Source organism: Canis lupus, chromosome 18 (assembly GCF_011100685.1).
Source record: "Canis lupus familiaris isolate Mischka breed German Shepherd chromosome 18, alternate assembly UU_Cfam_GSD_1.0, whole genome shotgun sequence".
Classification (NCBI taxonomy): Eukaryota; Metazoa; Chordata; class Mammalia; order Carnivora; family Canidae; genus Canis; species Canis lupus.
Genome location: NC_049239.1, coordinates 24,552,949 through 24,579,844, shown reverse-complemented (window position 1 = coordinate 24,579,844; position 26,896 = coordinate 24,552,949). Strand labels below are relative to the sequence as shown.

Below are 26,896 nucleotides of genomic sequence, written 5' to 3'. Positions count from 1 at the left end.
GGCAGGATATGCTAACTGTTGAATCAGCGAACACAAAAGTGCAGAAGAGGCAACTTCAGACAGAAGTGAAAATTCTCTGAATGGTTTCTCCACAGATCCTTTAGGGAAGGAGCTGTTGAATTGTTCACAGCATAATTTTCACACCAGTTATTTAAAAAATCGACTAATTATAGCGGAAAACTATTAAATCTCTCTTATAAGTAATTTTTATGATGTGGTGATTTGTCCCATTTAATTTTTAATAATCATGAGCTTAATTTAAAACTGCAATCATAAATGAATTGAAATAAATTGAAAATAATGGTTTCTCATATATCCCCTTGTTTACAGATCACTCTCTTCGTAATTATTTCAACTCAAATCTCATAGATCTTCATAGAGAACAGTATTTTTTTTTTTTTAAGATTCTATTTATTTATTCATGAGACAAGTACAGGGAGAAAGGAGCAGGTTCCATGCAGGGAGCTTGATGTGGGACTCGATCCCGAGTCCCCAGGATCACGCCCTGAGCCGAAGGCAGATATTCAACCACTGAGCCACCCAGGCATGCCCAAGAACAGTAATCTTGATAAGAAAGAAATCATTGTGGAAACGTTAGAAAATACAGAAAAATATATGTAATTTAGGATTTTTTTGAGAGGTTTTGGGAATCCTGAATAAACAAAATACTGTTTTACTAGTTTCTCTCTGATAACCTTTAGCCATTTCACCTGCCGATGAGGAAAGACGGTAGTCTTTTGAGAACCGAAGTTAATTCAAGAAGAGAACAGTTCCAAAGACAACAGCAAGATCTAGCATGGGGGTTTTATATTCAGCTTTCTGAAGTCAGACTTTTTGGAAGAAAAGACAACTGGCTTGGGATTGAAATTATACATTTTCACTTGTGCTAGGGAAGCTGAAAAGAGTATTTCAAAAGCAAAATCCCAATTGGGCATAGATAAAGGACTTAAAACTTATGTAATTTTTAAATTGAGGTATAATTGACATACTGGTTTCAGATGTGCTAAGTGATGATTTGATATTTGCATCTTTTGAAATATACACAGTAAGTCTAGTTAACATACATCACTTACATAGTCACACAATTTTTCTTATGAGAATTTTTAAGATGTATCCTCTTAGCAACTTCCAAATACGCAGTATAGTGTTGCTAACTCTAGTGACCATGGCATCCACCAAATCCCCTGACATGATTGCTTTATAACTGGAAATTTCTACCTTTTGGTCCCTGTCACCCATTTTGCCAATCCTTCCACTCCCTGCCTCTGGTAACCACCAGTCTGTTCTTTGTAGCTATGAGTTTGGTGTTTTGTTTTTAAGATGCCACATATAGGTGAGGTCATACAGTATTTGCCTTTCTCTATCTGACTTATTTCATTTAACATAATGCTCTCTGGGTCCATGCATGTTGTCTCCAATGACGAAATTCCGTTCTTTTTCATAGCTGAATAATACCCCATCTTAATAATCAAAATATTTTTGAGAGAGAAAACTGTTTATAGATATATTCAAGGTAAACAGCATTTATTTACAAGTACATGTATATTGATCCCATTGACCTTTCCTTTTATATTATCAATAATAAGTCCTAAACACTTTATTATAAGTAAGCATAAATTCCTCAGGTGCATGAACAATATCTTTACTCCTCTCCTCATTTCTTTTCAGTGTCCAAGCAAAACCTATGACCCACTGATTAAATCTACCCGAGATTTCCCAGATGACGTCATCAGTTTCATAAAGCGGCACCCTGTGATGTTTAAACCAATATACCCAGTTGCGGGAGGGCCAACATTCAAACGGATCAATGTGGACTACAGACTGACCCAGATCGTGGTGGATCATGTTGTTGCAGAAGATGGCCAGTACGACGTGATGTTCCTTGGAACAGGTATGCTAGAGCCAGATTATGCTTTCTTTCCAAAGAATTTTTCACTATTAGACAAACAAAACAAAAACTTCAAAAAGATTACTGGTCAAAATCAAACTGAGTGATTATTAGCTAATATCTAGTCAGTATTTCTTAACATTGCAGAACACATGCTTTGAAGTGACAGTTGTCAATATCCCCAGCCTCCCTTAGAGTTATTTGAGATTTCAGGATATATTTGTATGTCAGACAATATACATGTAGATGCTATAATATGCCTGCTTCGGTAGGTGCTCAACACATATTTGTTGGTTGACTGTGGACTAACTAAAATTAAACAAGTTTGGTTAAGCAATGTTTATTTTTGAACTTCACATTTTCCTCTCTCTGGGGAGATATTTGATAAGCCACCTCAAAGGATCCCTTCACCTAATTTTGAGAATGGCTGACTAAGTTGATTTAAGATGGCTTTTCAAAAAGTTACACAATAGTTTGTAAAGATCTTTAAGCAGAAACTTGTTGGAAATTATCTCTCCTGTCTCTGAATTTTGTGGATTAAGTATCACTTTCATTATTAGAGCCCATTTTATTTGTTTTTGTCTCTCAACTCAATAATTATAAAATGATTAAAAATATTTTTCCAGAAAAAGAAGTATTGCTTATTTAGTATGTCTCGAAAAAGAAGAAAATTCTCTAAGAATATAATGTGAATTCTAATGGCAGTAAAGGTAACATGCACCATTTAGACAGAAGTACTCCATCCTGGATAATGTTACATGATTTAATGAATCAGGCATTGCATAAAGAAATAGAAATTAATGGGTTTTCAAGAAATGGATATTTTTACTGAAATAGATTTTCAGAACTACAGAACAGTCTTATTTTTTAAAATACACTGGCTTTACAAAGTAGGGTTTCTTACGGAGCCTGTGTGACAGGCTCAGGGCTTTCAGGATCACCAGTTGTCAAGCCTGATTATGTAGCAGATGGCAACGCCAAGACCCAGGAAAGTAAGTGATGCTCTCAAGACTATGGAGATTGCTACTGACACGACAAAACTCGAAATAATTAGTATTTCATAAATTTAAGGCGTTTGCCACTTAATTTGCAGTCCCCACCTAGAGCGTTCCTAGGCCAACATTTCCAGCGTTATAAATGCCACTCAGCCACTAGGTGGTACTACCTGACTTTCACTGAGAAAACTGTAGCCGACTAAGATGGATTGACTTTCAATTATGACATTTGGAAAATGTATATTCAATATTTTTCAAAGATCCTAGAATCATTTAAAAACAGAGTTAAATAATTCAGACTATTTTTTGCAAATAGGATCATTGCCATACATGTGAATATTCTTCAACCACAGTGGCAGCATGTATTTTGTATAAGTTAATTTCCAAATGAGATTTTTTTCTTTTTTCTAAAACCTTCTTTTGATTAACTTACTGCAATAGCATGCCACCTTGTAAACTGCAATACAGGATCCTCCATTTAAGGCATCTTTACTAAATGTCAATTTTTGGTGTGTAGTCTTTCAAATTTTGGTTAATCTTTTAAAGTAAACTAAAATAATTTTAAACAAAACTTCAGTTTCTAGCCAATTAGGAATGTTTCTGTAAATAAATGTTTGATGAGTGTGCTACAGTTTCCCCATATGGATGGCTTCAGTGATTTCTCTTCCATTTGTTAACATGATTTTAAATTGTATATATCTTACCTTTCATGGTAAGTTGGATATAAGAACTGCATAAATATTTCTTACATTGAGAGAAAAAAAAGTTATTTTAGCATATTTTTACCTTTCAACTAAGTTACAGAAAGGTTATTTCACTTTAGTTATAATTTTTACCAATATTTAAGTGAGACATATATTCCTTTTGCTAGGAATATACTTCAAGTGCATTCTTTTAAAATTTTCTTTATAAATATGTGTTTTATGGGCTAAAAACTACCATGCTTTGGAAGGAGGGAATCATATCACTTAAGCTTCACTTCTTGGATTTTTATTTATCTGACTTCTTGAAACATGAGGGGAACAATGTGAAGGTTGCTAGGCATATACTTACAGCCAAACACTGAAGCAGAAACAGCAGGATCATAGGTGATGTATTTTTTCAGACATTGGGACAGTCCTCAAAGTGGTCAGCATTTCAAAGGAGAAGTGGAATATGGAAGAAGTAGTACTGGAGGAGTTGCAGATATTCAAGGTAAGACAGTCCAGAGCTCCAGAAGCCATGGTGAAACTTAGTAGCCTCCGGTACCCAGGACAGTGTGTTTCTTCTGAACAGGTCTGTGCATCTCACTCCCTTATTTTCCTTTTCCTTAGCAATGGAAAAAAAGTTTTAAAAGCAACTGGTAATGGGACCCCCATTTCTCTGTAGAATGCCACTAAATTCAGGGCTCCTGGGATTCCCCTCATTACTTTATTCTCCAAGCATGTGGTCAGACAAATCGCCACAGTAGATGAAAGCCTGGGGTCTCTTTGACTATCCAGATGCTTTTCTACTTTATAAATTTTATTTTTCAACTTTTCCTCAATTGAATTTGGGAAAACTGGAAGACTGTATAAATCACATGTCCCTGCTTTTCTGTAAGGAATTTTTTTTTTAAGGTTTCATGAGAGTAAGTCTTCATTCTTTATGTATGCTACATTCCCCTAAAGAGTTAGTAGATTTAAAATAATAGTTTTCCGGATTTGGGGAATGTCTTTGACTTTTAACAATACATTTGAATTGTGGCGTTCTTTGTAGATGCTCAGTGAAGTTTATTTTAAAAGTGTTTTCTGAGAATAACATTGGAAGTAAAATTATATCTCTGAGAGGGGCTTTTAAAAAATATGTTGTTTATAACGTTTTTGTTGAGATAATTCATTAAAATGGGCTGTTTCTCTGTGAATATCCATTGCCTCAAAATGGAGCAGAGCCCTCCAGTGTGAGGAGCTCAAGGTAATTAACATGCTAAGTCCCACAGGATCCTTTACATTGTGATGATAATAGTGGTCAAGGAGTTAACTAGAACAAGATCCGCTATCTGGCATCTACCAAAAACAAAGTCTTGTGTGGTTCCTGAGGGAAAAGCCATGTCAAATAGAAGTGTGAACCCAGAAGCCAAAAATAAACCCCCACAATACATAGGTCGCATTAGAATAAGTTTTACTTGTTGGCTGTTAGTGGTCAAGAGCAATTGTTTGGATTCCAGTGTTAAGATTAGACCATGACCCTCTTTCCTTCATTAAAAAAACAAAAACAAAAAAACCCCAGGGCTATTGGATAAAACTTTCTCATTTTAACATTTTTCTTTCATTTTTTATGCATTAAAAAAAAAAAACCCTTTGGATACCTGCTTCTGTTTACTGGTATGTAAATAGCAGCTGGTAAGAAATGAATGAGTAGCAAATAGGTAGATGATAAGTAGATGAAAAAATTTTCAAGCATTCCATCCTTTGGTAGCTTTTGTGTTCATGTTTCTAATTTTATATTGCATGCACAAACTATTTATAGTTTCTACAAATAAAGCTAGCCCTAGTTCATATCACAAAATCATGTGCATCAGTAGCTTTCAGTGTTGCATAAAGAATATGCTCACCCATAACTTTTCAGAACTCTGCTACTTGAGCAAGTTTTTGAACTACTGATCTAAGTAAGAACAGAACGAGGTAATAAATAATTATGGAGATGTTCTTGTCAACGCTAGTTTGAATTATATGGAAGCAGTTAAGATAAGCAGATTTAGAAGGAGAAGCCTTGTGGGTAACTGGGGGAGATTTTCAAGGCAGAGTATTTCCTCATACATTTAGGTAATTTTTTGTAATAATACACTTTAAAATAACTACTTTGATAATTTCTACTAAGGTAGAATTACAACACATTGGAAGGAAATTGCAAACATTAAGATCCTTTTCCCCACTATGTAACAGGCCCTTGAAGTTTACTGCAGTGATCTTTGGTACATGACAAAACAACATATTAGCTACTATAAAAAACTGTTAATAATTGTCTTTATTAACATTTGACTTTTATTTTCAGCACTCATCAATCATCTTGAACATGGAATTGTCTCTGAAGCAGGTACTTTCTAATTTTTGTGTAAAAATTAACTACAAAAGCAACAGATTGCTTGAATTCAAGTTCATTTTGGGGAAAATCTATCAAAATTGGAAGTTAAATTATAAGTGATGTACAAAGCTCTAGATTATCTGTGTTTTCTATGAACTGATTAGAGGCCATTGTTGCAGTCTTGCCTTAGGAGATGTAGAATCAAATATCATGAATTGAATGATGTATTCCCCCCTTCCCTGGGCTCCTGAAAACTGAGTTCACTTTCTGTGTCTCATGAAGATGTGTTTCTATCAAGGCCATAAGAAATCAATGTAGAACACCAGCCCTAATCACTAAAAGTATTTTTTTAATCAAGGAGTCTAGGAGTTAGACCATGGACTGTGGTGGCGAAGAGCCCAACAGCAACCTCCAGCCTTCCACTTAGTATCTGACTCCTGGAATCAATTTCCTTAACAGTGAAGTTAGAGAAATAAAATCTGCCTCCTAATAAATGGATGCTACATGCAAAATTCTAGACAGAGAGTTGGTGCATTGTAAGTGTGAAGTAAGTAGTAGCTAATAATAACAACAATAATGGTATTAGATTCCACAGAGTTTAGATATGATACTCCAAATCCCGATTGATTCAAGAAGTTCAGACTTGCATTAGGATACGAAAGTTCTGGGACAATATGTTTAATATGTTAGGTACTGCTAACGTTGTCTTAATCTACTATGCCATAGAAATGATACAGAGATTATTAGGGAAAAGATCTAAGTAGAATTCTTCTTTGGTTTTTTCCATTAATTTGTTTCCTCAACATTTAGTTCTTGGAGGCCTACTACTGTCCTTGGAGACAGAAATGAATGAATGGAATAGCCCTTAATTTGCAGAAGCTCACAGCGGAGCCAGGAGATGAAGGGGCATGCTAAGAGTGCGGAGCAATAATGGAAGCACGTACTGGGAGCTAGTCTGAGGGAGCCAAGTGGAGTGGGTGAAGACAGCAAAAAGGAGACATGTACCTGAACTATGAAGGATGGTTCAGTTAACCAGATAAATTGAAAGAGGGAGATGAGGAAGCCTATGCCAAGGGGAAGAGGAGAACATCTGGAAAGGTGGGAAGAGTGAGAGCCCATGGCTTATTCTAACAAGTTTGTGGACAATTAGAGCAAAGGGCATTTGTGTATGCAAGACACAGGAGGCTAGAAATGAATCTGGGATTTTAAGACAGAGCCAAATTAGATGCATCCTTTTTATGTAAGGACAATGAAAACCTTTAAAGATTTTCCACAGGAATATGTTGTGATAAGATTTTCCTCTTAGGAAGATCCATCTAGTGTGGCAGGAGGATGGACTGAGTCCTGGGGTTGAGCTGGGAGTTGCCAGAAAACAAGGCTGAAGCCAGTGGGAATCTTAGGACACTTAGACCTAATTGGGACAGAAATGATAAGGACCAAGACTAAGGCAGTGACAATGGCAGAACCAGTGAGAAGGAAGAAGGGGAGGTGGAGAGTTGGATGTAAGGGAATGGGAAGGAGACGGTGGCTGACTGAGGGAGAACTGCCCCCTTTGTGTCCCGGGGGGACTGGGGAGCTGCCTCTCAGCGAGGCAGGGGAGCAGGGCTAGATTTAGAGCAATCAGGACGTCCACTTTAGGATGGCCACTGACTTTGTACACCAAGAAAGGTGAAGAAATGAGGATAGAGAAGAGGGAACACCTAACATTGAATGCAAAGAAAGGAATCATCAAAGTGGATCAGAGCCTCGGGCAGAACTGAAGAAGGAGAATGAGGAAAAGTGAAGAGTTTCAAGGAGGGTTCGTTCTTGGTGTCAAACCCTACGGGGAATTGAAGTAAAACAAGTGTTCAGCAGGATGCATTGCGCTCAGCAGCCAGGAAGTCCTAATGACATTTTAATGGGCCAGAGAGGGAGAAGACTGATCTGTACGGGCCCAGGATATGCATGTTGTTTGTGTCAATATTTCTTTGTCAGATCTCCCTCCTTTGTTCAATGTTTGATATGGTCCAGTAGCATTTACCCGGAGTTCCCCGAAGGCACAGACTCTGGCTTCTCCAGCTGCATCACCCCTCTCCCGCCTCCTCCAACATATTCCCTCGAGGAAATGCAGCTAGAGAGCAAGGCATTACTCTCAGGACTTCTTTTCAGGATGGGACTGTGTGTGCCAAGTGTCGTAGTATCCTGAAACCTTCCCTTAGAGATGTGGCATCTTCCAAGCCTCCTTAATACTTTCTTCACAAGTGATCCCCAATATTTTCTCTCCCTCCTTTAACCCATTTTTTAAAAGATTTTATTTATTTATTCATGAGAGACACACAGAGAGGCAGAGACACAGGCAGAGGGAGAAGCAGGCTCCCTGTGGGGAGCCCGATGTGGGAGTGGACCCAGGACCCCAGGGTCACAACGTGAGCCAAAGACAGAGGCTCAACCACTGAGGCACCCAGGCATCCCATCTTATAACCCATTTTCCTTCAGGGGTCAGTAAATATTTCATTAGCAAATGAAATGGTTCAAACCACAAGAAAGTCGGGTAAATCCCTGTTCAGTCATCTCTCGTGTAAGAACCGCAGCAGAGGGGGCCCATCCACGTTGCCTATAGCATCTGTGCTTAATATAATCTACTAACACAGATTTTCCACCATTGGGAAAGAATTTGACGTCTTAATTCCTCAGTCTAACAGCTGGTTCTTGACCTTCTTAAATTACTGCCAAGGTTATTCTAGCCCTAGAATGCTGCCCATTTCAGCGTCAACATCATCAAACCACCGTCCTGCCAGGAGTGGAAGTGCCTGACTTATCTTACTCTGTGTTCTGTTTCTACACAAGTGCTCATGTGCTGGACTAGGGACACCCGAGGAGGCAGATTTAGGGCTGTGGTGTGGTTTTCAAGAAAGGGAAGTTCCTAAGACTAGTCTGAAAGATGCTTCCAATTCATTTGTTTTGCCTGATTTGTAGCAACAATTGTACATTGGCTCCCGAGATGGATTGGTTCAGCTCTCCTTGCACAGATGCGACACTTATGGGAAAGCCTGTGCAGACTGTTGTCTGGCCAGAGACCCCTACTGTGCCTGGGACGGAAATGCATGCTCTAGGTACGCACCCACTTCAAAGAGGTAAGAGGCACGTCGAGCTCAGGGGAAGCCGGCTTTTCTACACAGTGAATATGTCACATGAATACCTGTCTTCTGGTTTAAAGAGAAAATATATAGCAAACGTAGTCTGTGGCAAGAATATTAAAATTAGATGTTGTTTAACACTTCTGCATGAAACTCAGTGTTGAAGGAAGATATAATAGTGTTCTGATATTCTGAAATGTGGAACTTTAAAAGTGCTGAGAAATTGTGTATATTCTTTTCCTTGATCTACGTTAAACACCATTAAAGGTCTTTCTTGACCACGTTCCCCTTGCTTACATTCCTCCCTTCTTCCCTTATTTTAAAATATGTATATACTTAGCCTTACTGTTTTGCAAATAATATACAAGTATGTGTGTTTGTAGAAGTGTGGATTACACACAGCTCACAGCACATCTCAGTGACTTGGTACGATTTTATTTTTACTACAATAACTCTAACTTGGTCAGCTTCTGCCAACATTGCCCTGCTGTTTGTTGTTCATTGCTTTATGTTCATTGCTCTTAAAAATCATGCTATTTCGAGCCAATGATACCCAGCTAGAAATTTATTCTAGGCACACATGGACACAAGCACCACAAAGTCATTTAAGCACTGATCGTTTCAGTACTGTTTGCAAAAGCAAAATTATTAGAAAGAACCTGAATGCCATCAACATGACTGATGCTGGCTAAATATATTATGATAATAATTTTTTAAATGTATTCTATAGTATTGTTCAAAGTGTATTTTTCCTCTAGGTAAAATATCAGCAAATTGTATATGGGATTTGTTTTTAATCTTTAGGTCTAAATTAACAAAATTCAGTGATAACAAATGAGTTACACTAGAGCATACACACTTGTTTCTTGTTTGACAAATCAGTCAAATTTCAAATTCCAGGAGTCACAGATTGAATATATAATACCACAGAAGATACTGCTTAGAACTGGGAGACGTTTTATATTCCTTGAAATGTCTGCATTAGCTGTGAACGGAGAGATACCATTATTACAAGTCGAAAGTAAAAAACATCAATATTTTGTTACAGTTTTTGGCTTGGGATATACTTATCAGAGTGAGTCCTTGGGGAATATATTTTTTTTTCTAGAAGCTAAAAAACAAGAGTGCTCATTAGTTGGTAATGAACCTTCAGTTTGATGAATTGACCCTGTTTCTTAAGAAGCCAAGATTTAGAAACATTCTTGATCTTATGTGCCTTATACCATCATAATTTTTCTTCTTATATTTCCCAAGACTGTATCTCTGATCTTACAGACATGCCGCTGTGATATTTTCCCTTACCTTAACATAACGTGCATGTGAGCCAAAAATGTGTATGATAGATGAAACTTGTACGGGGTTATCACCTGGTCAGCAATGCCCTTAAGGAACACCCTGGATATTGCAGAGTTTACTGTGACTTTATAGTTGCCGACGCAGCAACATATGATAGCCAAAGCCAATGAAAATACGCTGCAAGAGTTTTAAGACTACTTTAACTTTGATGTAGCAGTTTCTTCTTTTTTTATGCAATAGCTACTATTTTCTCTAAAGGAAAATATGTGACAATAATGCCCAACAGAATTATTTATTATGATCATTGCCTCTACTCTCGGAAGAACAGTGTGAACAACCTGTCAGCAGATAAGAGTTCCTTCGAGCCATTTATATCATGTCAAACCTGTACTCCCATTTGAGTTGACAATATTTAATTTATTGCTTAATCAAATCTATGTAATATGCATCTTCATATGGTAAGGAATTGGGCATTTGTGTTTACTTTCCTACCCACAAAGTAAAGCTCTTTCATATCTTATTACTTTCCCATTGACTGATTGAAAAAAAAGAGGAGAGGGAGAGTTGTCCCCATTGGATGTATCTCAAACCTGAATTATATTTACAGTCAACCTGTTGACTGTTGAATAATTTATCAAGAGTCAGAGGAGTTGAGTAAAATTCAACTCAACTTATTTCCAAAGCAGGATTCACTCTGTTAGGACTCTTTTGCTAGTAGTGTTTGAATTGATGTTAGAGTGATGGGAATATTGTTCAGCATTTAAGCTGAGCAGTAAGACAAACATAGTTCTGCTTCCGCCACTGTTATTAGTGTTAGATGCAGACCTTATATATTCCGGCTATCATGCTCAACCTTCTTTGCCATTTAATCTCTTTTCCATAGGCGAGCTAGACGGCAAGATGTGAAATATGGAGACCCAATCACGCAGTGCTGGGACATAGAAGACAGTAAGTACAGGCTTCATATGCTTTTCTCCCATTTAAAATTTTAAGCCTACTCTTTGTGTGTCTTTTTATTATATGACTTGAAATATCTATTATATAGGAAGCTCTTATTTTATATAATGCTTATGTTCTGAAAAAGCAACAGGAGATTTTATAAATTGACCCCCCATCTACATGCCTAAGTGAATAATCCTTTGTTATATCATTATTTGTTTCATATGTCTTTTAAAATTCCTGTCCTTTTTTGGGTGCTTTTTACTGCCTTATCCATCCTTGTAAAGTTTAAAAACCGCTAATAAAGATAAAACAGGATATAGTCCAAAACATATGGACATTTAGGGTAAAGTTGGAGACTCTCCTAGAAAAGTCTAAAGAGACTGTAGGTACTTGTTATGCTTTATTTGAATTCATGTTATCAATTCATGGTTTCATTCAATCAATAAATGTTTATGAGGTGACTTCCATGTGTATGTAATTGTCCTGAGTACATTCTGGGACAAAGAAACTCCTTAGAGAGCTTGGGATCCTTTGGGGAGATGTCATAAGGCACAATTAGTGATATGGGAGTTTAACAAAGAGAGCGATCACCAGAGGCTCTATTGTGCAGAGAAAATTTCATGAAAGATCTTGAGAGCCTGAGTATGAACGGGACAGAGTGGAGAATAGAGAGGATTCTGTTGAGAGAGTTGGATCACAGAGAAAGAACAATCTATAAGAGTATATACCCAGAGTATATATTCCAAAACTTTGGTTACTTTCCACTCCCAAGCTCTCCCTTCATATAGAAAATATACACACATGCACACGCACACCCACACAGTTGGAGGAAGGAAACTGCCCTGCCTTCATCACGTTGGTAGGGACCACCTCAGCTGTGAATAGACAACCCAAGTTTCATAGTTAACAGGAGGCCCAGAAGTTTTACAGGTTAAAAACAAAACAATTATTTATAATTCATAATTCCATTCTTCTGAAAAATAAGCTCTGGTCCAATAGTATGTTGGACTTCCTATTCTAAGGCCTGGGTGACTCCCTGTCGTGTCCAGTGTGTCGCTCATGACGTCTCCAGTCGTGACCATGTGCTGCTGTGGATATGGTTTTCATTCGAGCACGTGAGCTTGGTCAGGAACCATTATAGGTATTGAGGATACACCGTGAGGAAGAAAGAGAACAGCCCACGCATCCGTGGAACTTTTGTTCAGGCTGTGTTAGGGAGGAAGCAGGCAGTACACTTAAAAACAAGTGAGATAGATTCTATGTCAGATAGTGGTAAGTGTTGTAAAGAAAGTGACACAAGGGCAGCCCCGGTGGTGCAGGGGTTTAGCGCCGCCTGCGGCCCAGGGCATGATCCTGGAGACCCTGGATCGAGTCCCACGTCAGGCTCTCTGTATGATGCCTGCTTCTCCCTCTGCCTGTGTCTCTGCCTCTCTCTCTCTGTCTCTATGAATAAATAAAAAAATCTTTAAAAAAAAAAAAAAAAGAAAGTGACACAAAACATAGTTCCTGCTGAGGGTGGAGATGGTGTCTCACCGTATCCTGTTCCTGCCACCACCCACCACGCCCACTTTTTGCTCGTCGTCATCCTCACTGCCCCCAATCCATTTTTTATCAAGGTGCCCAGAATTTCCTCCTTGCCAGATCCAATGGCCAGTTTTCAGCTCTCATGATTTACTTAATGTCTAACTCCCTCCTCCTCAAAACACATTCTTCGTTTGACTTCCACGCAGTGACGTGCTAGAGCCAATTCTTCGGGTCCCATGAGAGCTGATTGCTTATTATTTAGGAATTTTGTGAGCTGCTTTTGAACCATCTGTGGCTCGATTTCAGCCATAGGTGGAGTTTTTACCCCAGGAAAATGGGCAAGCTCTACGTATCAGGGCTTTTTGTTTTTGAAGAGATGGTGTCTCAGCACCGTTGGGCTTCATGGCCCACACATCCTTCTGGTTTTCCTCTTACTTTACAGGCTGCTCCTTCCAAATGTTCTCAAACTTTCCTTTTCATCCCGTCATCTAAACATAAAATCTCTGCCTCTTCGCTGCCTAACATCATCAATGCCAATATGATTAGAGGCAATTGGCTCCTAAATTCTGAATCCAGTCCTAAACCTGCTCCTGTGGGCCAGACTTGTATGACTTGCATGCCCATACAAGAGCTCCTCTTAGATGCCTAGTAAGCATCCCAAATTATATCTGAGAAAGAATTTGTGCTCTCTCCTAAACTCCATTGTTCTACAGGCTTTCCCATATTAATACATAGCACGCCCATTTACCCAACTGCTTAGGGGGGAGAAAAAAGCAGCTAGGCATCATCTTTTTATTTTCCTCCTTCTTTCACATCCTAGTACCAACCTCCCAATAAGTCCTGATGGCTCTATGGCCACAACTGCTCCTACTTCTTATTACCTCCATATACGCCCTCTCAACCAGCACCACCATCCCCGTTCCGGAGCTGTTTATCTGGTTCTCCTGCTTCCAGACTTGCCCCTGGCCCATCTCTATCCACTTGGTACCCAGGGTAACCTTTCAAAAAGTTCAACCAGATTACACCATTCCCTTTGCTCAGAATCTTTTGCTAGCTTCTTAGAACAATTAGGAAAAAAGTCCATAGCATCTACCGTGGCCTACAGACTCTACTTGATCTAGTCCCGATGCATGCTCTGACCCTCTCTCACGTCGCTGTAACCTGGCTCACTCACTGGCTTCCTCTTGTTCTAAAGCCCCAGGCTGGTTCCTGCTGCAGGTAGGCTTGCATTTATTTCCTCTGTACCTAAAGAACTCTTCCCTTCAAGTGTCCACGTAGCTCCATCTTCACATTATTTAAATGTATCTTTAAAATGTTAATTTCTGGGGACGCCTGGGGGGCTCAGCAGTTGAGCATCTGCCTTGGCCCAGGGCATGACCCCAGGGTCCTGGGATCGAGTACCAGGTCCGGCTCCCTGCAAGGAGCCTGCTTCTGTCTCTGCCTATGTCTCCCCCTCTGTCTAGGTCTCTCATGAATAAATAAGTAAAATATTTAAAAATAAAATAAAATATTAATTTCTGGGGCGCCAGGGTGCCGCAGTCTGTTGGGTGTCTGCCTTCTGCTCTGGTCATGATCCCCGGGTCCTGGGATGGAGCCCCAGGCCTGCTTTTCCCCCTCCCTCTGCCTCTTCCTCAGTTTGTGCACTCACTCACTCTCAAATAAATAAACAAAATCTTTTTTCAAAAGTTAATTTCTCAAAGACACCTTTTCTGACCATCCTCACTGAAATACATTTCTCCTCATTTTACCTCTTATTCTCTAATCTGCCTTAGTTTTACATGTAGTGCATAACACTGCCAAATACTATATTCTTTACTTAATTCATTCACTTGATGACTTTGTCTCTGTCTCTGGAATGTACATTGTATTGTAGGCACAGAATAATGTTTGCGGAATGCGTGGCTAAAGAGGAGGATACTTAGCTTCTAGCTGCCCTGTAGGGGAAAGAAATTTTAAAGTAGATGAAGCAGCGACAATAAAAATCAGAAAAAGACCTCACATAGGTTGGGCTAAGTTTGTGAGTGTTTGTTTTTCCTGTAGATTATAAGGAATTATTTCATATTTCTAAGAAAAATCATTTAAAAAAAAATAGAAGGAATTGACACTTGTATAGAAGCCAGAGACTGAGAATCAACTATAGGAATTAAAGTAGCAATTATGAGGGTATTTACAAACTAAAGTATTTGTAATCTGAAGGAATTGTTTTATTAAGTTATAATTTGACATATAACATTATATTGGTTTCAAGTACACAACAATAATGATTTAATATTTGCATACATGGGAAACAATCACCACAATAGGTCTGGTTAGCATCCATCACCACATATGGTTACAAAACATTGTTTTCTCAACATGAGAACTTCTCTTGGCAACGTTCAGATACCAGGACTCATTTATTTTATAGCAAAAGTTTATATCTTTTGATCCCCTTCACACACTTTACCCACCTTCCACCTCCCACCTCTGGCATCCACCAATCTGTTCTCTGTATTTATGAGCTCATTCTTTTCCTTTTTAAAGATACCACATATAAGTGAGATCATGTGGTATTTGCCTCTCTGACTTACTTGACTTAGCATAATGTCCTGAAGACCCATCCATGTTGTCACAAATGGCAAGATTTTCTTCTTTTTTATGACTGAGAAATACTCCATTGTGTAGCTATATGCCATATCTTCTTTATCCATTCATCCTTTGATGGACACCCACTGTTGTTTTCATATCTTGGCTATTGTAAATAATGCTGGAATGTACATGGGGTGATATATCATTCTGAGTTAGTGTTTTTATTTTAATTTTTTTCAAGTAAATACCCAGAAGTGGAATTGCCAGATCATATGTTAGTTACATTTATAATTTTTTTAGAAACTTCTGTACTGTTTTCCATAGTGGGTGCAATAATTTACACTCCCATCAACAGTGCACAAGTGTTTCCTTTTCTCCACATCCTCACTAACACTTGTTATTTCTTGTCTTTCAGACAATAGCCATTCTGACAGATATGAGGTGATATGTCACTGTGGTTTTGATTTGCATTTCCCTGATGATGAATGATGTTGAGCGTCTTTTCATGTACCTGTTGGCCATCTATTCTGTTTTCTTTGGAAGAATGTTTCTTAGGTTCTTATGATCATTTTAAAATTGGATAATTTGGGGAGTTTAGTTATTGAGTTGTATGAGTTGCTTATATATTTTAGATATTAAGCCCTTATCAGATATATAATTTGCAAATATTTTCTCCTACTTGGTAAGTTGATATTTCATTTTGTTGATGACGTTCTTTGCTGTACAAAAGCTTTTTGGCTTGATATAGTCCAACTTGTTTATTTTTGTGTTACTTGCTCCCTGGCATGAAATTTAAAAAATCATCAGTAAGATCAATGTCAAGGAGCTTACTGCCTATGTTTTCTTCTAAGAATTTTGTGGTTTCAAGTCTCACATTTAGGACTTTAATCTATTTTGAGTTAATTTCTGTGTCTGGTGTTAAGACAGTGGTCTAGTTTCATTTTTTGACACGTGGTTGTCAGTTTTCCCAACACCATTTATGGAAGAGACCATCCTTTCCCTCTTGTATATTATCAACTCATGAGTTGTAAAATAATGTAGTACCTGCACGTGGGTTTATTCCTGAGCTCTCCATTCTGTTCTATTGATCTGTGTCTATTTTTATGCCAAATCATACTGTTTTAATTACTATAGTTTTGTAATATGGTTTGAAATTGGGAGCATGATGCCTCCAGTTTTGTTGTCCTTTCTTAAAGATTGCTTTGGCTATTCAGAGATTTTTTATGGTTCCATACAAATTTTAAGATTGTTTACTTTTCTGTGAAAATTTTCATTGGAATTTTGACTGTGATGGCATTGATCGCTTTGAGTAGTGTGGACATTTGACAATGTGAACTCTTAATCCATGAGCAAGGGGATATCTTTCCATTTACTTGTGCCTTATTACACTTCTTTCATTAATACCTTATAGTTCTTCGTGTCCAGGTGCTTCACCTCCTTAGTTAAATTAATTCCTAAGTATTCTCTTAAAAAAATTCCCAAGTATTCATTCTTGTTGATGCAATTATAAATGAGATTGTTTAAAATAGGAATTTTTTAAAAGTCAGAAATAAAACAGAGATTACTGGTAACAACAATAAATTCATTTCCTGTCAAACTGACATATTGATGACTTTGTGTCAAAGGGTCATTGTTTTTCCTGATTTTAAAAAGATTTCGTACAATCAGCTGTTTCATTTTTCCAGTTGCCTTCGCTAATTTATCTTTTCCTAACTCGACCAGTTCTTTGGTTGAATCAGTCTAATTAAGTTTCTCCCCAGCCCTTGCCCCATCACCTGACAATCAGCCTGCAACCTCCCGGCTTTGTTCATGAACTTCTTTTGCTTAGGAAAATGGCATCCGTTGCTATGAAATGATGCCTGTCTTTCTCTTCCATGATTGGCACTGGTGATCTTTCTGTGCATTAGGAATTTATTAACTGTGAAAACCATAGATATAATCAATGGAATTGCAGGGGTAGTGGATATATTACAAGTTTCAAATGGAATCCACACATTTTGAAGGTTAGATGAGGTTAATTCATAATGGTGTCAGCACGCTGGACTTAATCATTGTTGGTAAAGTACAAACAAGTTCAAAAGAAGTTTCTTCAAAGGAAAGTCTAACTATTGAATAAATGTGCATTCATGCCATTTGCTGATAATTTTGTGTGCTTATATTTAGGATTCACAGAGGTCCCTTACGCCTTACCCTTAGTTTATGCCTAAAATGCTAAGTAGGCCCATCTGCAGAATTGAGACATCTGAATATATGATGAAAAAGTGCATGTTTGAGCCAGACTGAGCAGCCGTCATTTTTTATTTGATCAAATTTGAGCTACAGATCTAAGATCACACATGGGACACAGCCTTTGGCTACTCTGGATGGAATGTATTTCAGATGGTGCAGTTGATTTACAAGAATAAGGTGTCTGAAACACTGTTGCTTTAGCATCCCATTAACTATCTTATAGCAAATGCATGTTGGGCTTAAGTATCCCTCTTTTTAAATTTTATACAAATTAAAAAGTGTAAAGCATTAAAAGATACTATGGTTTTATTCCGTCTCGCTCAGATAAAGAGATTCAATGTTTAGAGTTAGGTCTTAAGAATTCTTTTTTTAAAAAAACAGTTGCAAATATTCATGAAAGAGGGAAAATTGCAATGCAGGGATAGAGTTTTAAAAATCAATCTATTAGATAATATTTGACTCTTAGGTAACAATATTATCACATGAATTTCCTTTCTCTTTAATAAGGTGTACGAATCTTTCTCCCATAGCATCTGTTCTAAATCAGTCTATTTTCCCATTGCTTTTAAAATAAGGTCAAGGTTAATCTCCTATTCCATGTTTGCTTTCCAGGCATTAGTCATGAAACTGCTGATGAAAAGGTGATTTTTGGCATTGAATTTAATTCAACCTTTCTGGAATGTATACCTAAATCCCAACAAGCATCTATTAAGTGGTATATCCAGCGGTCAGGAGATGAGCATCGAGAGGAGGTAAGTTATAGTCATCAGAGAATGATCACCTTGAAGAAAACAGTGTAAAAGTTAAATCAAATTTTGGCTGCAAGAGATATTCAATGTTTAGTGCCATACAGTGTTCTTACCGCTATTTGATAAAAAGGGAAATAACAATTTATACTCACTAACATGACATTTAATGCATTTGAGATAAGAATAGGACAACTTAATGCAGATATATTTTTAAAAAGATTTTCTTTATTTGACAGAGAGCGGGGGGGGGGGGTGGCGGCAGGGGGGAACAAACGGGGAGAGTGGCAGAGAAGAGGGAGCCTGAAACAGGGCTTGACCCCAGGACCCTGGGATCATGATCTGAGCCAAGTATTCATTGAGGTAGACGCCTAACCGACTGAGCCACCAGGTGCCCTAATACAGATACATTAATAAAGTATACTTAAAAGCAGATTTGATTTTTATAAGAAATTTACATATTTTTTTTCAAATTTTCATTCTCATAGATTGTCTATATTTTAGAACAATTCCCTGATCCAAAATAAGAACATAATATATTCCCGTAGAGTAGGATAAGGACTAAATTTTAACTCATATTGTGTTTAATTTATAAAGTGAAAGTTTGAATATATATAACAATAGAAAATCAACCTTAATTATATCATATAAAACAAATTGGATAACTATCTGGACATGTACCATTCACTCTTATGTATTAAAATTAAATCAACAGAGAGAGAAGTAACATGGCTATTCTCTTCATCTTTTGACTTTTTCTGTTTCATTCTTTCTAGGACATACATAGAGGTTAAAGCAATCACAGAAATTTTGTGAGGTAGATAGGTTATATATGTTATTGAATTTAATAAGACAACTTCAGGTAGCCTGAGAAATCCTGTACTATTATTTGAGTGCTGTGAAACAAAGGGTAATTAGCAGAGTTTTTATTTTTCTCTTTCAGTGCCTAAGAGAAACCAGTGACACAGTAGAGAGTTCTAATATTCTCAGTATTAAACAGAACACTGTAGTGAGTAATGGAATGAACTCGGCATTCAGAATTAGATGTTCAATTACATTACAGTCCTGTCCTTTGGTCCTGTCTCTCTCTATGCAGACAAGAGAAAAATGATGACTATTTGGAAAAACCTGGGTGCTACTGCCAACTAGGTGTATCATAAGCTCTAAGGTCAAAATTTTGTGGAGTGAACAATCATATGTTATATCCTTACAAAACTATTTTAAACTTTACCTTTCAGCCTGACTTAGTGTAATGTTTCATAACCATTCTTCAAATAATAAAACACTAACTGTGCATGTGAAAAAAAAAAACTAACATCATTGAGCCCATATAGGCCAGAATTTTCTAATGTGAACAAAATAAACACAAAAGTTACTATGAAAATAAAATGAGAAAATACAGATGGGAATGTGAATCTCAAAGCAGAGGATTATTCACAAGTGTAAAATACATATATAAAATTGAAGACACTCTATCAGGAAGATGTGTGAAATATAAAATAGCACTGATCACATGTTCAGTTTGACTGCTAAGGATTTATGAGCAGATTGTCACTACTCTTAACACTTAGTTTCTCTGTCATATAAATAGGCAGACCAAATGCTCTAAGATACAGCCTCCTTGATAAGTCTATAAACATTTAAGGGGCACCTGGGTGGCTCAGCCGGTTAAGCATCTGCCTTTGGCTCAGGTCATGATCTCTGGGTCCTGGGATTGAGCTTCACTTCAGTTTCCTGCTCAGCAGGGAGTCTGCTACTCCCTCTGCTCTGCTCCCTCTGCTCTTCCTCCTCCCTTCATTCACACTCACTCTCTCTCTCTCTTCTCTTGAATAAATAAATAAAATATTTTTTAAAATAAAATAATATATGTAATCAATCAGACATTAATATAAAATAGTGTTTCTTAACCACAGACGATTTTGCTGCTCCAGTGTCCACATTTGGCAATATCAAGAGACGTTCTTGGTTGTCATGGCTGGATGGGGGGAGTGGAGGATGCTATTGGCATCTCGTGGTTAGAGACCAGGGATGATGCTAAACTTTCTTTAATTCTTTAATTCACAGTCCCTCACAATAAAGAATTCTCTGCCCCCAAATCTCAGTAGTTCTGAAGTTGAGAAGCTTTACAATAGAAGAACCAAATTTTAGCGTAAGAAATTGACATAAACATATGTTCCACCAATACAGTAGGAGTATCTTTTTCTTCATCTGAAATCTCCGAGAACGTTTTAATTGAAATGTTGACTCTTTACATAGTTAATACCAAGGAGATTCTCAAATGTTTGTCATGTCAGATTTCTTCAATAAAACTTGATTCTTGATCATTCCTGACATCCATAAATTCTAAGATTATAGCATATCCATATTTATACTAAATGTTTACTTTAAGGGCCCAACTTTTCCCAACATATGTTAAAGTATTATCTGACCTGGAAGTGGTTATGTAACTTTGAAACATAAAGCATTAACTTTTCATCAAAGAAATATTGGAGTAATGGTTTCTGAATTTTTTCAACATGTAGGTTTTTAGTTACATTACAGTATTTTACTTATAAATGTCCCAAACTTGTATTTTAATTTTACAGTCAATAAATTTTGATAATCTCTCATCAGCTAAATATAATTCTTTGATAATTACGTTTCTTCCATGGCAAATTTAATCCGACTTCTAAAAAAATATGGTACTCTGCTTGGGGTAATCACCTAGTTGTAGATACATACATTTGCCTATTCATGTTTGCATTCACATCTTTCATCTTCCAGAGAAGGCAATGCATTACTTTAATGTACCTTTTAAGAATGTATCACAGAGTCATGGTGGTACCATGCTCCATGAATTTTAATAGAGCAGAAATAGCATATTTTACTTCAAAATATCTTAGCTGTAGTATTCCAGCTGGTATTTTCATCTACCTTTGTAATTAGGGAGTTACCACACTGTCCGGGGTGTGCAATCCTGCTGCCTGGGCTAAGGAAAAGGAGCAAGATCCAGACTAGATCTGAAACACTTTTCCCAGCAGGCTGCCTTCTGCTTCTTACCAAGAAGGTCACAGTTTGGAATCTTCCCCCCACTGAACGAAGGCCTGTGGGAGGGCCTAGCATTTCCCATGGCACAGCGGCTGTCACCAGCCTATTCTCGGCCAGGAGGAGAACATTTCCTCACTGAGCCGTTTCACAGTTGGGTGCCGTGGGGAGGTCGTGAGTCAGTTATCTGCTGACTTCCTTATAAAGCTATTCTTGAAATTGATGATGTTTTTGCTGTAAGTAACGAGTTAATCGGCAGTCCCTGGGCTTCTGTTGAACTTTTGGGGTCAGAATGACTAGAAGAGGTAGTACCTTATGCCATTTGTGGTAGTATTTGTGTGTGTGTGTGTGTGTGTGTGTGTGTGTGTGTGTGTCTTTTAAAATACATTTTAAAAATATCTTCAAATATTTGTGTTTTTCTCCTTGTAGGTCCTTGTTTTATTGTTATTCTTTGTCTTAGAAAAGCCATACAAATGGTTTTGAAAATAGAGTGACACATAAAGAATTACAAAGACTCTAATGATGTCAATTCCAGCTTTTTTTTTCCACTGATGATTACACTGTGGGCATTTTTCCTTATGATGCAATTATAATACTGTATTTTTCCTGTCCCTTATACCTGCTACCCTGATGCCATAGTCATTCATGATTATTCCATGTTATTTAAATAGCACGTTTCCTCTTTAAAAAAGTAGTCAACTTTCTAATATCTAAATCTTCCTCTGCCTTCCTAAATGCTTTTTTTTAAAGATTTTATTTATTCATGACACACACACACACACACACACACACACACAGAAACACAGGCAGAGGGAGAAGCAGGCCCCATTCAGGGAGCCTGACGTCGGACTCAATCCCAGGTCTCCAGGATCATGAAGGTCGCGCTAAACCACCGAGCCCCCGGGGCTGCCCATAAATGCTTTCTTAGGACAGATCTTTTGAGGTAAAATAACTGCGTGAAAGGCTTTCATTATTTTTATGGCTTTTGATAAGCAACAGTATGTTGCTAATTTCTCATCAAAATCACCGTATCAGTACTTTTTCTGAACTCCTGAGGCAAAATTGTGTATTACAGTTTAAGAACATAATTACAAGTTTGATATGAAAAATGTCATATTATGTGAACATGTTATATAAATATCTATTTTTTAAAGATTTATCTATTAGAGAGAGCAGCATGAGGGGAAGGGCGGAAAGAGAGAGAGAGAGTCTTTTTTTCCTTAATTTTATTTAAATTCAGTGAATTAACATATAATGTATTATTGGTTTCAGAAGTAGAGGTCAGTGATTCATCAGTCTTAGGTCACATTCAGTGCTCATCACATCCCGTGAGCTTCTTCATGCCCGTCACCCAGTTACCCCCTCCCCCCTCCAGGGACCCTCAGTTTGTTTCCTATGATTAAGAGTCTCTTATGATTTGGGGAGAGAGAGTGTCTTAAGCAGACTCCTAGCTGCATGTGGGGCCCAACACAGGGCTCAATCTCACAACTCTGAGATCACGACCTGAGCTGACATAAGAGTTGGATACTTAACCAACTGTGCCACCCAGAAGCCCCTGTAAATATGTATTTCTTGAAAAATGAGTAGATGTGAATTTACCTTGTTATGTTTCCTAACTCTTGGTTTCAGTTATATTTGGTGAAGTGCTTTACACATCATTTGCTTGGTTTACATTGAAGTATTCATTTAAAAATGATTTTCAGGGACGCCTGGGTGACTGTTGGTTGAGCGTCTGCCTTTTGCTCAGGTCAGGATCCCAGGGTCCTGGGTTCAAGCCCCGCACCAAGCTCCCTGCTCAGCGGGGAGCCTACTTCTCCCTCTCCCTTTTCCCCTCCCCCTGCTCGTGCTCGCTCTCTCTCTTTCTCTCTCTCTCATTCTCTTTCTTCAAATAAATAAAATCTTGAAAAAAATAAATGATTTTCACAAGACTTTTATATATTTTATAAAAATATATAAATATATTTTATAAAAATATATATATATTTTATATATTATATAAAAGTTAACATGTTAACATTCTAATTTCATACATATTAGAAGTAACTTGTTATGTTTTACATCTCTAAATTTTTGTGTGTTCCTCACAAAAAGTCTTACATTTTATTTAGACAAATCTATGGAATTATATCTCTATGATTTCTCACTTATTATGCTTAGAAACTCCTTCCCCAATGAAACAGCAAATATATATTTTTCTAGTTATTTTATGATGTTTTTACTACCCTCGCAGTTTACATTTTCTATTTCCTTGAAGATACCAAATTAATCTAGGGGTTAGAAATGTATACATTAAATTTTTCTTTTCTTTTAAGTAATGAGTCAGTTGCCTCTGCCCTATTTTTAAATAAGTCTTCCTTCTGTGTTTGTTGGAGAAGGGACATATTCTTGAAGGCCTAGTCACTTCCAAGACACATGCAATGCTTTAGCTATGAGAGAACTGACAGGTGAATTATCTGCAGAGGAATTACCATTAGGCTGCTATTATCAGAGAGCAGAGTCCCTGACCTTTACCTGCTGCTTAGGACCTAAACGTCCTTTGTCCCTCTCCATGGTTCTCTTCTCATTTTAAATGAACTGCCCTCCACTGAAGATCTACATTTAATAATGCCAAATATATTACCCTTGTTCACATTAGGCAAATGACTAGTTGACCCCAGTTCAAGCATGGTTTTGATTTAGCTGAGCGGTTTTTACTTATCACTTTTAGAGTGGAGAACATTCCATGGGTTTAAATCAGTGGCCACAGATTACATTATCTCTTTGTAAAGGAGCTGACTTTTCTAAATGGGCTGTACTGACATCTCACTGTCGAGATCCAGTGTGCATAATGCATCCTATTGCAGCACGGAATAGAGCAACACAGAGAATGGGAATGTCAAGTAGGCAAATGTTAATCAGCCGCTTAATTTCTGCGGCACAGGTTCCTGTCTCTAGGTCGCAGAAAATTGGAGAAACATACATCAATCCCAAACTGTATTTTATTAAAGGTACGATTTCTAATCCAGGCCTACTTTTGAAGATTCAGAAAGAAAAAAAGCACTTCAGTGATCTCATCAACATTAGATAAATCCAGAAAGAAATTTATTGCAGCAAGTTTTATGTCTGTAGCTCAAAAAACAAAGAAAAATTCAGCGTTCCACAAGGAAAGGAAAAAGGCAGGATGGCATTGGAGTAAGGAGGTGCCAGGTGTTTATGAAACTCTGAGTCCTGTAGTGACGGACAGGCCTGGAAAGGAGGGAAGGGGAGCCAGACTTCAGAGTAAAACGGATAAACAGGATACAAAAAGAGAGCAGCAAAGATAATGATGAAGTGTTACATAATGTGTGCGAAATCGAAGTCCTGATTTCTTCCTGTGAGGAGATTAAAGAGAACAATAAAAAGTAGTGAGTCAGAGCTGTGACCGGCTCTAAAAGCCACATAAAGTGCGGCTTGAGCATCAGCAAGAATCCCAGTGATGAAAAGGAGATGTAGAGATGGCCTGGAACTAACTCACCAACTTTGATTGTCACGCTAATAACCAGGGGCCATTTTCTATTGAAAGAATTAAAAAATAAAGGCTTCTGAACCTCACCTCTCCGGCTTGCCAGCAACCCGGCAGTAGTCTATGACATTGCCAATAATACTTCACACTTTAACCTTCAGAGAGCTTTACTTTTAACCCCCCAGATACACCATATGCTATGTCACCAACTTGATAAATGGAAGACCTGTAGGGGAAGATAAATGAGTCATCATAGGATGTAGAGTCTGCAGAGATGGACCAGGTCCTGGCTACGGGGCCAGAGTTTTGTGATCCAAGATTTATTTAAAATTTAAAGAATAATTCCTACAATAAAACTATTTAAAGGAAAAGGTATATGTAGTGTGTTAAGTTTGGGTTTAATATTTCTGTTGAAGATTAGCCCTTGAGAATCCTACCGATTCAAGTTCACATTTATTTTAGGCACGAGACTCCCCAAATTTCTGAGAATGTTAGGTGAATTCAACGTTAGTTTTTATTACACCAGCGTTTTAAAATGCCTGGGCCTTCAGAACAACTCCATTCAAAAAAAACAAAACAAAACAAAAAAAACAAAACAAAACGAGTAGCGCACGCCCAAATCACCAAATGGAGAAAGTTAAGGGAAGCAAACAAACAAACAAAACCCTGGTGAAGTGGATTCGGTGTAGAACGAAGGCAAGCTGGAGACCATTCAGCCTCATTAACCAGGGATCTGGGCTGTGACCTGCCTTTGGCCTCTAGTGGTACCCCGCCAGCTGCACTTCTCTGGCACAGAGGGTGGTTGGCTATGGACTTGTTAGTTAACTGGGCTGGTAGCCAGAGATGTTTCTTTTCCTTTTTCTCATATTTCCAGGATCGGAGGGATTTTTTTCTACATATTTTTCACATAAAGATGCAGAGTAGAGTCCACCCACTGTGAATAAATTTAATTTAGCTGCCTCTATGCCTCCTTGATTTCCATCAACGAAAAGTCTACAATACAGGGGCAGATGTGTAAACTGGGAAATCTTCCAGACCTCTTTGTTGTTGTTGTTATTCTACTTAATGCCGAGACGCTCAGCAATATTCCACATTAAACAGGGCTCTTGTGTCGGTAAACATGCCTCCAGTTTCATTGAAGGTAGGTTTGCTCTTCACACCAGATTGCGGGCCAGGCAAGCTTAAATGTTTGAATTGTCTTTCAGTACGATTGCTTCAAAGGGTCAAGAGCATCACATTTCAGGAGGGGTTCTTTTTGTTCCCTGAGTTTTCTCACATTTGAAATCACATTACTCTGTTATAGTATACCGAGGTATGGCAAATATTTCCACAAATGACATAATTTAAAGTATCACATAGACCCGCAGTATCAAAATTCAATCCATAGTAAAAAGGGAAATTCAGCTTTAAATGTTGCTAACCTTCTGACTATGGTGCTACTCAGTTACAGCTCTAGCGTCCAAGAAGCTGTACCCATGCTTTTCCATTACACTTTTAACAAGTCACCACTTACAGTCTCCATATGAATTCTGCTCACTTATTGGGTGACATCCAGAAAGCAGAGCACGTTCCTTTTGAAATCATTGTTCTATTTCCACATGACAAGGACTAGTGTGCCCTAAGAGCTTTTTCTACACGATGGCTGTCGATGTTCATTTGTAGCTCTGAGATTTAAGTATCAACTGGTGTTCTTAATATGCCACTTGGTATCTGAAATCTCTGTAAAGATGGTCAGTTGATAGTTTCCAGTTTTACTTCATTGGTTTTTATAGCTTTTCATTCCTATCTGTAGACTGGGAGAAAAACTAACTATATTCCAAGGGTTTGGTTAGGTAATCATGAGAAGCAAACATGCATCTTTGAGGGCTGTTACTTCAGTGGAGTTTTTCTTACTGTCTTCAGCTATGGCTGATAATATTATGCTTGATGACAGAGATGGAAAGGTATCTCTTATGTTCATTGAAGTAAAACTATGTGGCCTCTGTTCATTTGCTCCTGGCCCTCTCTGTTTTTCATTTATTACCTACCTTTTTCCAATTCTGCAG

The 26,896-nt window shown here is 37.8% G+C and overlaps 1 protein-coding gene across 7 annotated transcripts in view; it reads left to right on the top strand.

Annotated features, from left to right (window-relative positions):
* The window catches only part of SEMA3D (semaphorin 3D), a 216,972-nt gene that overhangs the window by 175,839 nt on the left and 14,237 nt on the right, over positions 1–26,896 (top strand). For 6 of the 7 annotated variants that reach the window (XM_038562869.1, XM_038562870.1, XM_038562867.1 and 3 more), the window contains exons 12-17: positions 1,669–1,891; positions 3,989–4,077; positions 5,896–5,937; positions 8,881–9,038; positions 11,221–11,285; positions 18,213–18,352. In XM_038562869.1, coding sequence (XP_038418797.1) covers positions 1,669–1,891; positions 3,989–4,077; positions 5,896–5,937; positions 8,881–9,038; positions 11,221–11,285; positions 18,213–18,352 — 717 coding nt within the window. The remainder of the gene's footprint in view (positions 1–1,668; positions 1,892–3,988; positions 4,078–5,895; positions 5,938–8,880; positions 9,039–11,220; positions 11,286–18,212; positions 18,353–26,896) is intronic. The other variant, XM_038562868.1, reaches the window with a different exon arrangement.